A 13557-nucleotide genomic window follows, 5' to 3' on the forward strand; every position below is an offset into this window, starting at 1 on the left:
CCTTGGGGAGGGGCCTTTGCTAGGCCCTGGTCAACCCCACATGACTCACGAGCTATGGATAGAACTCAGGGGACTACAGGCACCACCAGTATTTGCACAGAGAGTTACATGGAATTTTCCAATTCCAGCCACTTCCACAGAGTTGCACGTTTTGATTTCTAGGAAGTTTTAAGCTGAAGCCTCCTAAGCATCTGAGTTGAACTCAGATGCAGCACATTACACAAGAACACGGCCAGGGTCACGTCTTCCTGAGTTATGTCCCGTGGCCCCTTTGCTGGGTAACTTGCTCTCAGCAATTCCATAACCACGTAATGCACACTCCTCAGCAGGAGGAGTATCACGCTCTCAGAAGAATCCAAAATCCAGAAGCAGCTTCAACGGGAGGAGGATTCCAAGAGGGGCCACGAGACTTCAGGCACGGAAAGGCATTCAGATGCCCTCCAGAGAACCCTCGCCCATGGAGATTTCTCTGAGAGAAGGAAGCATGGGGCTGCGATGGCAAACCACGGACAATGGGTAGAGTTAAGGCAGAGTTGAGGCTGATACAAGAGACAGGTGTCAGGCTGGGTGTCACGGTGGAGGTAAAAATTCCCAGTAGAGGACAGGATTCTGGGATCCCAGGAGAGAGAACCAGGCCAGACTCTTTTAGGAAGAAAGCCCTAGTGCAAGCGTCCAGCACAGGGTAAGCAGCACGCATGCAGCTGGATGCGGCTCTGAGGATGCAGTGTGTGCAGGACCTGGGGATTGCTGAAATCCTGTTTCAGAGAGACTGCCTCAACACTGATGGCTGTGCAAGGCTGAGCGTGTGAGGTTAAGTGGATCACAGGTAGACCAGACATCTCCCGACATGGTCTGAGGTCAACAATCATTCTCCAAGGGGCAGCAGATGCTGATTCCCAGGAGTCAAGGGAGGGGAAGACTTAATCCTGGTAAGAGGGACTCATGTGTATACCCAGTACATAAACCCTGCAGAGCTGGGGGATTTCTGGGCCCCTCTTCACATAAAGTCTGTTTCAGCAGAGACATTTGCTGGGCATAACTGAATGGACAGATCCACCTGAGAAAATCCCAAAGACTCAGGAAGTAACCCAGAGGGTAGAAACCTTAGGCCAGAGTAATGGAGAATCTAATAGGATCTCAGCATTTCTGAGATGCTGGTTGATTCCTGGGGAGGAGGTTTCCCTTACACAGACACCAAACACAGTTATCCAAAATACCGTCTTGCCAAAACCCCTTGGAACTCCTCCCAAATTCCTCCAGAGAAGGTGCTCTAAGACAATGGGTCAAACAATGTCACTGTAGTGCCAGGGGAGGGAAGTGATGTTTGGGGCTCTGATGAATTCACTGTAGCAGAAGTTGAAAGAATCATTCCAATTAAAGCAACACAGATGGGGCAGAAATGAGAAGAGCCTCAAAATGGGAGGCATGAAAGGCATAAAAGCACAGGACATATTACATCTCTTATGGGAACAGCAAACTGCACCAGAGCCCATAGCATGACTCATGGCTCTAATGAAGAAGTAGAGACAACCCTGCTACGAGTTAGTTACCCAGTGGATGCCAAGAAACTAATAGGAGCTTCCGATCTGCAGACACTAACAAACTACTGGGGCTGGCGACTTAACCAGCCCTCCTATGGGGCTGCCATAATCCCCAGGCATATCCCTTTGATTACAATCCCCCCACCAAATGTCTCTGGATATGACGCCATCTCAACTACCTGCACCCAGGACTTGTCCCCTCTGAGATTTAGCGAACCTAGGAAGCACATCTCCCTGCTCAGACACATTCAAATATCTTAGACTAAATACACAAAGAGAAAACTTCCAGGGGAAATTGGCTGGGCTTGGAGGAGTGGAATGCCTTTGAGAACTCTCGACACTGTACCCTAAGTACTAACCACTGTGAGAAATCTCTCCCTATGCCTACACGGAGTTGATGAGGGTATTTAAAATTACTTTTAAAGAATTAATAGCTTCGGGGTACTTTTCCCTGTGAGTGAACAGTGTGCTAATTTGCTCAATGTTTTGGTGGTGTTCTTTTTCTGAGACAATTGCACAGGATTCTATCCAAAGCCCTCTAATTCTTCCACTTCAGTGGTCTGAATCCCGCTAACAAACAATCAGGACTTTAGACTCCCTTAATAGATTCAAAGAAAGATGTTTTGCCGCTCTCTGCAAAGTCCTGGAGGTGCTGCCTACAGGCAGCAAAATTATGGATTTATTCAGGACTGATTGCATTGAGTATGTAAGAGAGTGAGAGAGGTTTGTGAGCTGAATGAATAGGGGGGGACTGCAGCCTCCAAGCTACCCAGTCTGGCATGGAGCCAGGCTGTGTTAGGATGAGGGGAGAGACTTACTGCATGGATGGGCAAGGACCCGGACCTCGTCCACAGCGATGTAGCCAGGATGACCCTTCAGAGAGACGGATTCAAATATCACCTGCAACACACAAGGCAGGAGTCAATTTCGCAGAAGTGGTTGTAGGAATTCATCACAGCTGCCCAGCCCCCAAACAATTTATGTTTCAGCTTCCCACTAGAACTACCAAAAGACGTCTTATATTAGGCTAGGATGCTACCCCGGCAATTGACGTGGATTTTCAAAATAAGGTAAAAAGACCACATTCCGGTGACTAGCAAAAGAATAACCAGCCACATGGAACATTTCTAACGGTTTTCACAACTAACACTGGGTTGCGGGGAAAACAACCCAAATGTGGCCTGGAAACCCCGATCTGCACCTTTTTCATTGTTGTTTCAGGGAAAGCACAAAGAAGAATGACTTCTGAATATCTCAACTTTCTTACGAAGGATGAGGGAGAAGCCACCATAAGCCAAGGAGGGTTTACCTTAATTTAATTCCACATCTCCAAGGAATACAGTCCATCTGAATTACCTAATAACACCTCTTGAAAATAAGCCCCAGGCACCACTGTTGGTATCCGGGAATCCAAGGGCAACAAGTTCTTTGAATCCTCCATTCTGACTCCCACTCAAACTGCTGATTTCAGTAAACAGCTTTCCTTGTCACCCACCATCCACCTTCACAAAGGAGATGTGACTATCTGTGTGGACAGCATGACCAATGCCCTTGACCTCCCTAATTCCAATGGCCTCGTCTTCCAATCAGCTTCAGCCACATGCTCACACTTGTCCTCCACTCCACAAACTGGAATTTTCAGTGTATTTTGGCACAGACCGCTACCACGCACTCCTTTCCCAACTTACCCCTCTTAAACCTGCTTCTGCAGTGCATATGGTACCCTGGATCTCAACTTTTCTAGAGACTGTATGCTGCACGGACCTCCCGGTATTCTCAACAAACCCAGGGTTCCCCCACTCTGTTGACTCATCACCCATACCACTCTCACCAAAAGCCCCAGTTCCACATTTCAGTGTTGGCAACTCTATTGCAAAAGTGCCTTCTCCACTCCTATACCCCACACAAATGTTCCCCTTTCAACATCACCTACCCAATCCCTGCAAGATACCCACATCACATCTCTAAGAGGCAAGAGGACTACAGAGGGGCTGACTTCTAACTTCCTACCCATCAACCTAATCTTCATGGGTCAGATGACTACACACCAACCACTGCCCCCTCTCTGCAAGGCACACCCCAGCGCCCTTGACCTCTACCTTTGCTGCATTTTCCAGCTTCTTGGTTCTCTCTCTCTCTAACATATCTCCGAATCCTCCCTTTTATTCCTGACTCTGACAAACATAAACGCTTGGATTTTCTCTTACTCTTTAAAAGCTACCCTCTGGCAGCAGTTGTATTTATAGCCCAATTGTGTTTCAATCACATTTAAAATTCTCAATAGTTTTAATTACACTCACTCTACACTCCCCTACTTCCCAGTGCAAAACTTCAACCCCTGTCACCTGGACTTTGTCCTCAGCAGTTCCCCCAACACTGATTGCATGGCAGACACCAGTAATCTTACTAGGGCTCTTACTGCTTAAATCCAATACACATATTTCAATCGTTATCTTACTTTAAGAAGGAAAACAGTATAGGGCTTAGGATCTGGGTCAGAATGCCTGGGCTCTAGTCCTGGTTGTTCCACCTTGTATGTGTACACCTTGAGCAAGTTACCTTACTGCTCTGTGCCTCGGTTTCCTCATCTGTAATTATAGTGTCTACCTCACTGGGTAATGATTCAGGTGAAAGGAGCTAATACACCACTTAGAACTATATGTGGCACATGGTAGGTTCTCAGCAAATGATTCCTATACTTATTCTTCATACTTGACCATTTTCCTACAATTATTGATGTTCATAGCTTCTCCCTCTCTGGGTTTCTCTTCTATTTCGGGTCAGGCGACACTTTACTCTCATGGCTCTTCTCATCAATCTGTGTCTATTCTACCACTGGTTTCTTTGTAAGCACTTCTCCTATACCCACTCTTCAAATGTGGGCTTCTTCTATTCATTTCTGTAAACTGAAAACACTCTTCCGTCAATGGCTATCAATCCACTGATAATTCCCAAGCCCAGATCTCCATTCTAGACCTTTCACCTGAATGTGGGTCTCACTTATCCAGCTCACAGATCTGTATTTCCACCTAGATATCACATAGATCCTCCAACACAATCTGTATACAACAGACTTGAGCTGTCTCCCTCACTGCCCAATGGGCCATCCTTCCTGAACGATGGACCTCAGTGGGTTGCCCCATCCAGTCATTGAAAACTGAGATGCAGACATCTGCCTGGGCTTCTCCGTCTGCCCCACTCCTCCCATCCTTTTTTTTTTTTTTCTTTTGACTCTGTCTTAGTATTTCTCCTATCTGTCCATGTCTTTCCATCTCTGCTGTTAAGGTGAACCATATGAAGCAACCATCCTGTAGATCGAAACCAGCTGGGTATTAATGCCATTGCTCTGGTTCAAATCTTCATCACTTTTCACCTCTATCATCTCAACAGCCAACCAAATAGACCCTCTCTCTCCTGTCTTTTACTCCTCAGTCCAAGCTGTGGATGGAATGTAGGTGGGTGATAAGATCAACAGAAAAACCCCCATGTGGAATCTTTTTGTGGTCCATGTGGTCACTTCAGGTTAGTGGATTCAGAGGCCAGGGGTGTCAGTGAGGTCCAGAGCTCTACAGCTGTAACAAGTGAGCAGGGAAATGGTGGAAAGGGTGGTGATGGCTGTGAAGAGGCAGCCTCCTTGGGTGGTAAGATCTATCACTAAGGCAACACACTGCTGCCTGGGAATTTCGTACAGTGACTTGGCGCTGACAGTCACATCAAACATAGAGCAGCTGGCACCAGCATGACAATCACTCCAGAAGAGGGGTTTACTAAGATAGCAGGGTCCTTACGAGAGATTGAACAAACAAAATTGTGCAGAGGGTAGGGGGAAAGTTTGTAGAAATAAAAGTGTGATAGCTGCCTCATCCTGCAGAAGGAAGTCAACAGAAGACCTTCCGATAAAGAATTACGTATCTAATTATATTTTTAATAATTCAAAGGAATCCAAGAGCAAAGTCCATAGGAAAAAATAAAAGGAAAACACACCAAACACAGAAAAACATTTAAAAGAAATAGCATAAAAGCATTCAAATTGCATAATAAAAATGATAAAAGAAAAAATTTCTATTGTGACAATAAATATACATAGGTTAAAATAGAGAAAAGCTCTCAGACTGTCTAAATAAACCATGCCTAATCGTATGCTATAAGATAAACACCTAATATAGAATGACTCAGTAACCTTAAAAATAACAAGTTGAACGAAGACATAATAGGAAAATGCAAATAAACAGAAAATAGTTGTTGTAAACATAATGCAAAAGCATCAAAGTAGAATTTAAACCAAAAAGAAATACAAAAATCATTAAGTGGACTAAAATCGTCATTAAAAAAAAATGCGTGAGTCAATAGATTTAAAAGGAGAAAATGATGGGAAAAAACCCCAGCATCTGAAGATTTTAACACTTGTGTCTTAGACTCTGACCAAACAGGAAAAAATATCAAGTATGTATCTAATATGAGTAATAATGCATTTACTAAAGAAATATAAAGAGAGAATAAAATTTCTGTTCAAATGCTCATGGATTATTTACACAAAGATCATATAATAAACTAATGTATAGCTTCAATAAATCCTTCAAAGATGAAACCATACAGGTTTGGGTCTATACATTTCCTAACTGAATTCCCTGAAGCAATAAATTAATGACAAAAGCTTAAAAATCAATTTCTTAAAGTTGAAATATTGTATATTTCTTAAATACATAATAACTATAATATCAAAGTATGTTTTATATGTTAACAAAAGTCTGAATAAAACAAAATTAAAAGTCAAATGGCAAGTTGAGAACAATATCTGTAATATCAATATATATGCCAGCTAAAAGATAAATATCATGTTTTGTGTAAACAATTCTTGAGAATCAACAAAACAAACTCTCCAAAAGAAAAATCAGCAAGTGAGTTCAGCGTGTAATTCACAAAAGATGAAGTAGGATTGGCAATGATTTATGAATGTAATCTTTTTAATGACATTAGAGAGATTACAGCAGTTGAATGTTTTCTTCTTTACACTTTTCTAGATTTTCCAAATTTTCTGCAATAAAAATGAGCTCCTTTATATTTACAATAAAAGGTAAGTGCTTTGAGGCGCATTACATTTTCATATCTCTCTGCATGTTATACTATCCCTGTGTCAGGTAGGTACCACAGTACAATTAACTCTACTATAGCACCTATCACAGCAGATTGTAATTGCTTGTCCATGAATTATTTCATTCTCTAAACTCTAAACCTATTGGGAACAGGAAGAGTGTCTCATTCATTCATATTTATAAAGACCCTCTTCTGTAGCAAGCACTGAGGCACATGCTAGGGCTATAAAAGTGAACAAGAAGGTTAGGGGTCAAGCCCTGATAAACTTTACATTTTACGAATGGAAATGGAAATTAAAAAGAAAAATATGGAAAATTAAATTCAATTTTGTGATTGGTATTATGAAGGAAATAAACAAAATGTTGTGATTAAGAGTAACTAAGCGGGAGAGGGTCTACTTTACTTAGAGTGGTCAGGAGAGAACTCTAAGGAGGTATTATTACGAGTAGACCGGAAGGATGCAATTGGCAAGTCCAGGAAGTGGTGGTAGGACACTCAAAGGCCATGAGGCAGGAGAGAACTCAGGGATGATCTGGGAACATGAGAATGAGACCCTGGTGTGGCTGGGATATAGTGAATAAGCTAGAGAAGCACAAGGCACGGCTGCGATGTTAGCTGAGGGTCAGATGACATGAGTCCTACACGACCTAGTGTGGAGCTTGAATTTTCTGCTGTTAGTGAACCATTTAAAGCAGGAAAGTGACATAATCTAATTTACATTCTGAAAAGATCATTCTGGCTGTTCTGTGGAAATTGACTTGGGGGTAGGGGGCACTTGAGCAAAAATGAAACAAACAGACCTAACAGTTGGCTATAGCAGTGACCCAATCAAACGATGAGTATGGCTTGGACAATGGTGTTGGCCATGAAGAATAGAGATGCTGATGGTTTGAGAGATATTTTCAAGGTAGAGATGAAAATAATTGCTGTTAGATTAAGATGGGAAGAGTGAAGAAAAGAAAAAATGTAATGAGGACTCTTCAATTTAAGGCTTGAGCTTCTAGGCTGATTCTGGTGTCACTTATTGACACGAGGAAGATGAACGTGTGTGTCTGGGCACACAGGCAGGGCTATATCACGATTTCTTTTGGTCATGTGAAGTTCGAGATGCCAATTAAACATCTTAATGGATATACTGAGTAGGAAGCTGGCATTATATTCTGAAGCTCATGGATGATCTGGGACCAGAGCTACAAATGTGATAGCTTTGGCATCTAATGTCATTTAAAGCTATAGAACTAGATGAGGTCACCTTGGAAGACAGAGCAGACAGTTCAGAGAAAGGACTAGGGCCTAAGGCCAAGCACAGAAAGCCCAATAGTGGATTTCTTAGGATGGCAGAGATTGGAACATGCTTTTAGGTAGAGAGGAATGTGTCAGGGAAATAGCGTAAAATACAAGGGAATGAGGGACTGACGAAATAAGATTCTAGAAGGGATAGAAGTCAATTGGGGTCAGGATACTGGCGGAGGTATCAGTATTGAACAGAGGGGCACATCATCAACTAAGACTGAATAATAATAAAAATAGAGAAATAAAACCACAATAATAAAAGTCAACCACATTAACCTTTTATTAGTAGGTAGTCTCAGTCTAGCCTCTCAACAACCCTAAGAAGTGGGGCAAACTAAGTTACCAAAGCTCAGAAAGGAAGCCAGAGGTGGATCGAGGACTGAGGCCCCGGTCTCCTGGCTCGCAGCCATGTCCATCACTGGACTTCAATGAAAAGCAGCCCTACTCTCATTTAACCAAAACACTTGGTTAAGCAGAGTTCTGACTTTTTCCCAGTTAATCAAAGTCCAACTCTATTGAACTCTTCTGACACTCTGTTTCTCACATCATTACTCAGTATCTAACCTAGATCATAATTATTAACAAATATTCCATGAACGAACCCAAGGCTGGTCAGGAGAGAATGGATGTATGATAGTGAAACATATATTTGTTCACCGCTCTCTCTCCTTCCTGTTGCAGAAATAAGGATTCTATAATGAGACAGAGAATCTTTTATTTATCAGAATTCCTCTGGGGAACTTTTTTCTGTAACGCACTGGGCTAGGTGAGTCTTGGGTTTCTCAAATATGAGTAATATTCTGTAAGAAACAAGGGGAAGAAGGTACTGTTCTTTTCATGAAATGAATGAATAATTGTAAAATGCTTACAATACGTATAGTAACACACTGATGACTGTTACTATTACTGCCCTTTCTCTGGGCAGAGTGATGGGAGATGAGAAGGAAAATTCAAGGGAATGGTGGGAGAGGAAGAAAGTAATGGGCTTCCCAATGAGACTACCCCTTGTGCCCTCATCCCAAGTTTCCACTAAAATTCCTACACTCAACAGACTCTGATGTGAGTGATGACAGGTGGGAACTGGTAGGGGCTGGGCTTTGGGTCCATGTGGAGGTACACAGAAATTAAGAGGCACAGGTGGTTGCAGGTGCCACGGCGGTTGGGGAGGTGGAGGGGAGAGAGCGCAGAAGCATGGAGAAGGAGACGGTGACAACCCCCAGAATCGTTGATGAAGGCTCTGGACTCACAAGACATTAGAATTAGGATCCACGGTATGTTTACAACAAAAGGCAGGTCCTGGATGCAGCTGAGAATAAAGCACCTCCCAGAACAGATGGGGAATATCCTCCCCATCACTGCCAGACTGCTCAGAGCAGAGTGCTCGCAAAACCTACAGGAGCCAAGAGGGTCCTGTTCTTGGCATGCAACTCCAGAGACAGAGTTTTTTTTTTTTTTTTTTTTTAAAGTCATGCAAACTGCCATGAGATAGAGCCCTCAGTGGCATGAGAGTAGAAGGTCACAAGGCTGGGGTTATCAGGAACAGTGCCAGGGAGTCCACCATTCTTCCCCAGAAAGAAAAGGAAGGAAGGCCCACGATGGACGGGCTTGGATCTTCAAGGGCCCACCTGGACTCACCTGCTGAGGCCTGTCCCCTGAACACTCACAATGGGGCTGACTCCGAGGCCCACATGCAACCTCCTGGGCAAGCTGCTTGCTTCCAGAAACAAGGGCCAACCCTGGGGAGCACAATGCCAGGCACCAGAGAGGGAGATCTCAGATGGTGGCTAGAACGTGCCACCGCAAGATTATGGGATGGCGGGCCTTAGCCACGGAGAAGCAGTGGGTACTGGGGTTAAGTTGGCAGGGTCAGCCTCTAGCAATTACATATAGCCCCCAAACCCTAAACACCCCCTTATCCATGCTGCATGCTTTATAGTTCTGAACGAGATCCTGGTAATGCCCATTATTGCTGGGGTTCTGGATGGGAATCTGGCAATGCACATGACTGCTAGGATTCATGGTTCACGTTTCTGACCACGAGGAGCTTCTGTATGAAGCCACAGGGCAGGGCACTACGGAACACAGTTAGAGAAATCAGGTTTGGCTGCAGCAAGAGGGTGCAAGGGCAGCTCACAGGGAAGCAGCACAACCAGGGACATTCAGGAGAGATGTGAGGGCCCCCCTGGATTCTCACTGCTGATAAAAAAGGAAGAAGCCCACTCAAACAAACGCAATAGCAGAACAGAGCACTGTCTTGTGGGGTTCAGGAAAAGCAGCTGTTACAGCTACAGCTCAGCCCCCGGGGCTAGGTTCCCAGCCGACCAAGTTCTGGGGAATGTGGACCACTGGAGTCCTCTCTTCCCTTCTGGTCAGAAAGCGCCCCAGAAGACATCTGCAGCTTCGGGTGGAGATGCTTATCCCATCAATGTGCTTCTGGTCCTGGTTAGGAAGACCTACCAGCTCCAGTTCCTGGGGACAGACACCACAAAGGGACAGGGTGATGTCAAGACCCTCAGTGATAGAAAGACCTGCCCAGGTGTTCTGAGGTGAAGGAGAATGGTCATCTCCAAGCAAAGCACACTCGTAAGGAAACCAAGGCCCTTGAGGAATGCGAGCCAGGAATGGGAGATGAGCCAGAGGAGTGAGTGAAGAACTGTGAGAAGGAAGGGAGCTCTAGTTGACAGGGAGTAGCGAGGGCGGGGTGGAGGGGGCCAGAAGAAGGCCACCCCGTGATGCTCCACGTCAGGGTATGGAGGCAGGGACACTGGGGTGCCGGGACTGGAGCAGAAGGCCTGGGCTGGGAACCCCAACTTCCCTGCAGGGCAGCCTTCAACCCCGAGGTTGCCATGTGTCCCTGCTGTCAACTGCACATTCCCCAACCCCTAGACCTTTAGAGACCTCCTGGTTTGGGGAAGTGGAGCTTGCGTGGAAAGGCACAAACCTCTCCCGGCACAGGAGCTGCTGGGCAAAGCCAGGAAGTCACATCCCAAGAGAGGCTCAGAGATGAGTCACCCTCATCCCCTCCACAAAAGGCAGGCTGTGTGCCTGTTTGGGGGAGGGTGTGGCTATGTCAGGACACAGTTTAAGGGGCCTGGCATCTTAGGCTCACCACTGAAGTCCTCAAGCAGAGAATTTGTAGAGCAAAAGTTTCAAGGAGCTGCAAAACACCTTCTCAAAAGATAAGAGAGAGAAAAATGCTGGCTCGCCAGCACTCCTCTTCGGAAGAGGACCACATATATTTTCATGGTGAGGGTGGGGGTGGGGCTTCTTGGGGTGAAATCAAGAGAGAGACGCTCTTCCCCACACCAGCCCCAGGAGGCCTGCCTAAGACAAGGAGTGCTCGCTGCTTAGCGGGCAGGGGTGGTGGGTGAGTGAAAGAGGAGTCGGGGTGGAGTCTGAAGGAGGTAAAGTGGCCCCCCTCCCTGCGACGCCCCCTCCTGAATTGTGCAAGAGGTTACCAAACCCATAGAGCGCCAGATGCCAGAGGGACTCCTGAGAAAGGGACTGGGCTTCGAATCCAGTTAAGTCCAAGTCAGGTGAGTCTTAAATTTCAGAGGTCTACAGAGCTGAATAAAAGGTAATTTCACTGAGGCAGGTGATGGAGGATAGAGAGAACAAGCGGCTGCACGACTCAAGTTCTTTTATTTTTTTAAATATTGGGACAGAAAAGTTTGGAATCATTAAAAAACATGAAATAGAATTAACATCACCTGGAAAGGGGCAGCCACCTGCAGTACGGCTTCAGCGGCACCGGATGCGCCCTTGCTCTCCTGCGAAGAGGCAGGCGAGGAGTGGACAGTGGGGGGAACATTCTCATCCCAGGCCCTGCTGCCGGCCTGGGGCCAGAGAGCCCACTAATAAGAAAGATGAAATGTCCCTGCTTATTACAGAGCTACAAGTCAATTTTAGGACTGTGAAATATGACTTTAATAAATGAATACATAAGCCATCAGGGTCTGAAGCCCAGCAGTGCTGAGAACCGAAATGGTATTTAGTCCACAGAATCATGCATGCAGAGCCAGAGCTTGGGATCTGGTGAATTTTAAAATGCATTTGGCAAGTGTCTTTGAATCTCCTGATGGGCCCCTTTTTCTCTCCCCTGATATATGTGTGGGTGGTGCCCCTGCATCTGTGGCAGGTTTGGGAACAGGCTGGTACGGGTGCGCACTCGTGTGTGCTCCCGTGTGTATGGCCGAGGGACTATCTGTTACTGGCTGTGTGTGTGTCTGAAAGACACACGTGTCTTTTCTAAACCTCTGCTCTCAGTGTATTTAGTGGCTTTTTCACCACAAAGCTAAGAGCAGAGAAAATGGAATGGAATGACGCTGCAGTGCCCAACAGACTGGAAATGAGAACATTCTCCCCGATGAGGCTGCTTAGGACAGGGATGGCTCAGAGCTCAACCACGGTAGTATTTCTTTAAAGAAGGCCTCCCTCCTCCATCCTCTTTGTCTGTTCTTCTCTCTTCCTCCTCCCTTCCTTCCAATAACTGCTGAGGCCCACTGCAAGCCTGATATGATGTTATATATATACTATCTCATTTAATCCACATAAGAACCCTTCACTGGACCCACTGACATCTCTATTTTACAAACCAGAGAACTGTGATTCAGAATGATGATGGGATAGACCCAACATCGCACAGCTAGCGAACGGAAGATTCTCAGAAGGGGCATGTTTTTTTTCCCTAAAAGCAGGAAACTCAGCTTGGAGCAGAGGATTGGAGCTTGGAGCAGGCAGGATTACGGGGACCTCAACTGACCAATAATATCCCCTTCTCTGGAACACAGGACATGTTGCTACCCAATACAGGAGTTACTGTCAGATAAATGAGTGGCAATTTGCTTACCACAGAGCTGGGACGTAAGAGATGCCTAAGAAATGTCCTTTTTTCCCTCTATACCCCATCGAAGAGCATAGCCAACCATAGGTCTATCCCTCTCTGGGGTCACTTTTCCTGCTCTTTCCACTTGCACCTGTGGCCCCATCCTGTATCCATTTGCATCAGACCCTAGGTAGGGGGTTTTCAGATTAGAACCCTAAGGCCTCCTTGATGGGATCCATGGACTTATGCAGACACTTGAAGTTTATACTCAGTGCAACGGGGGGAGTTTTGGAACCAGGGCACCAGGATTCTGGTCCCAGCTTTGCCAATGATTTGCTCTGTGCTCTTGGACTTTACTGTCCATCTCTCGACCTCAGCTTTATCACCTACATCAGGGTTCAAACTATGGCCTGGAAGCCAAATTTGGTCCATCACCTGTTTCTGTACAATAAAGTTGTCTTGGAAAACAGCCACGCCCATTCATTTACATATTGTCTGTAACTGCTTGCACGGTACATCTGAAAGAACTATACCATGGGTTTTGAACTGAAGGATGCCTACAAATCTCCCAGCCACTCACCTTGCCACCCTGAGGTCCCTGTTCTGCTTCCGACTCCGGAGAAATTTCTCCAAAAGTAGATCTATGTCACTTTCTTACTTAAAACCTTCCATCAGTGGGCATGGGGATTAACTTTAAACAGGCCCAGGGGATCTTATGGGGTTGATGAAAATGTTCTAGAGCTGGTTTACGGTTGTGCAAGTCAATAGATTTACTAAAAATCACTGGATTGCATACTTAAAATA

General features: G+C 45.3%; 1 protein-coding gene across 16 annotated transcripts in view; it reads right to left on the reverse strand.

Moving 5' to 3' along the window:
* PTPRT (protein tyrosine phosphatase receptor type T) overlaps positions 1-13557 on the reverse strand; it is a 1174296-nt gene that overhangs the window by 686166 nt on the left and 474573 nt on the right. For all 16 annotated transcript variants that reach the window (XM_060285697.1, XM_060285704.1, XM_060285700.1 and 13 more), the window contains exon 4: positions 2360-2441. In XM_060285697.1, coding sequence (XP_060141680.1) covers positions 2360-2441 — 82 coding nt within the window. The remainder of the gene's footprint in view (positions 1-2359; positions 2442-13557) is intronic.

This window comes from Globicephala melas, chromosome 15, assembly GCF_963455315.2.
Source record: "Globicephala melas chromosome 15, mGloMel1.2, whole genome shotgun sequence".
Taxonomy (NCBI): Eukaryota; Metazoa; Chordata; class Mammalia; order Artiodactyla; family Delphinidae; genus Globicephala; species Globicephala melas.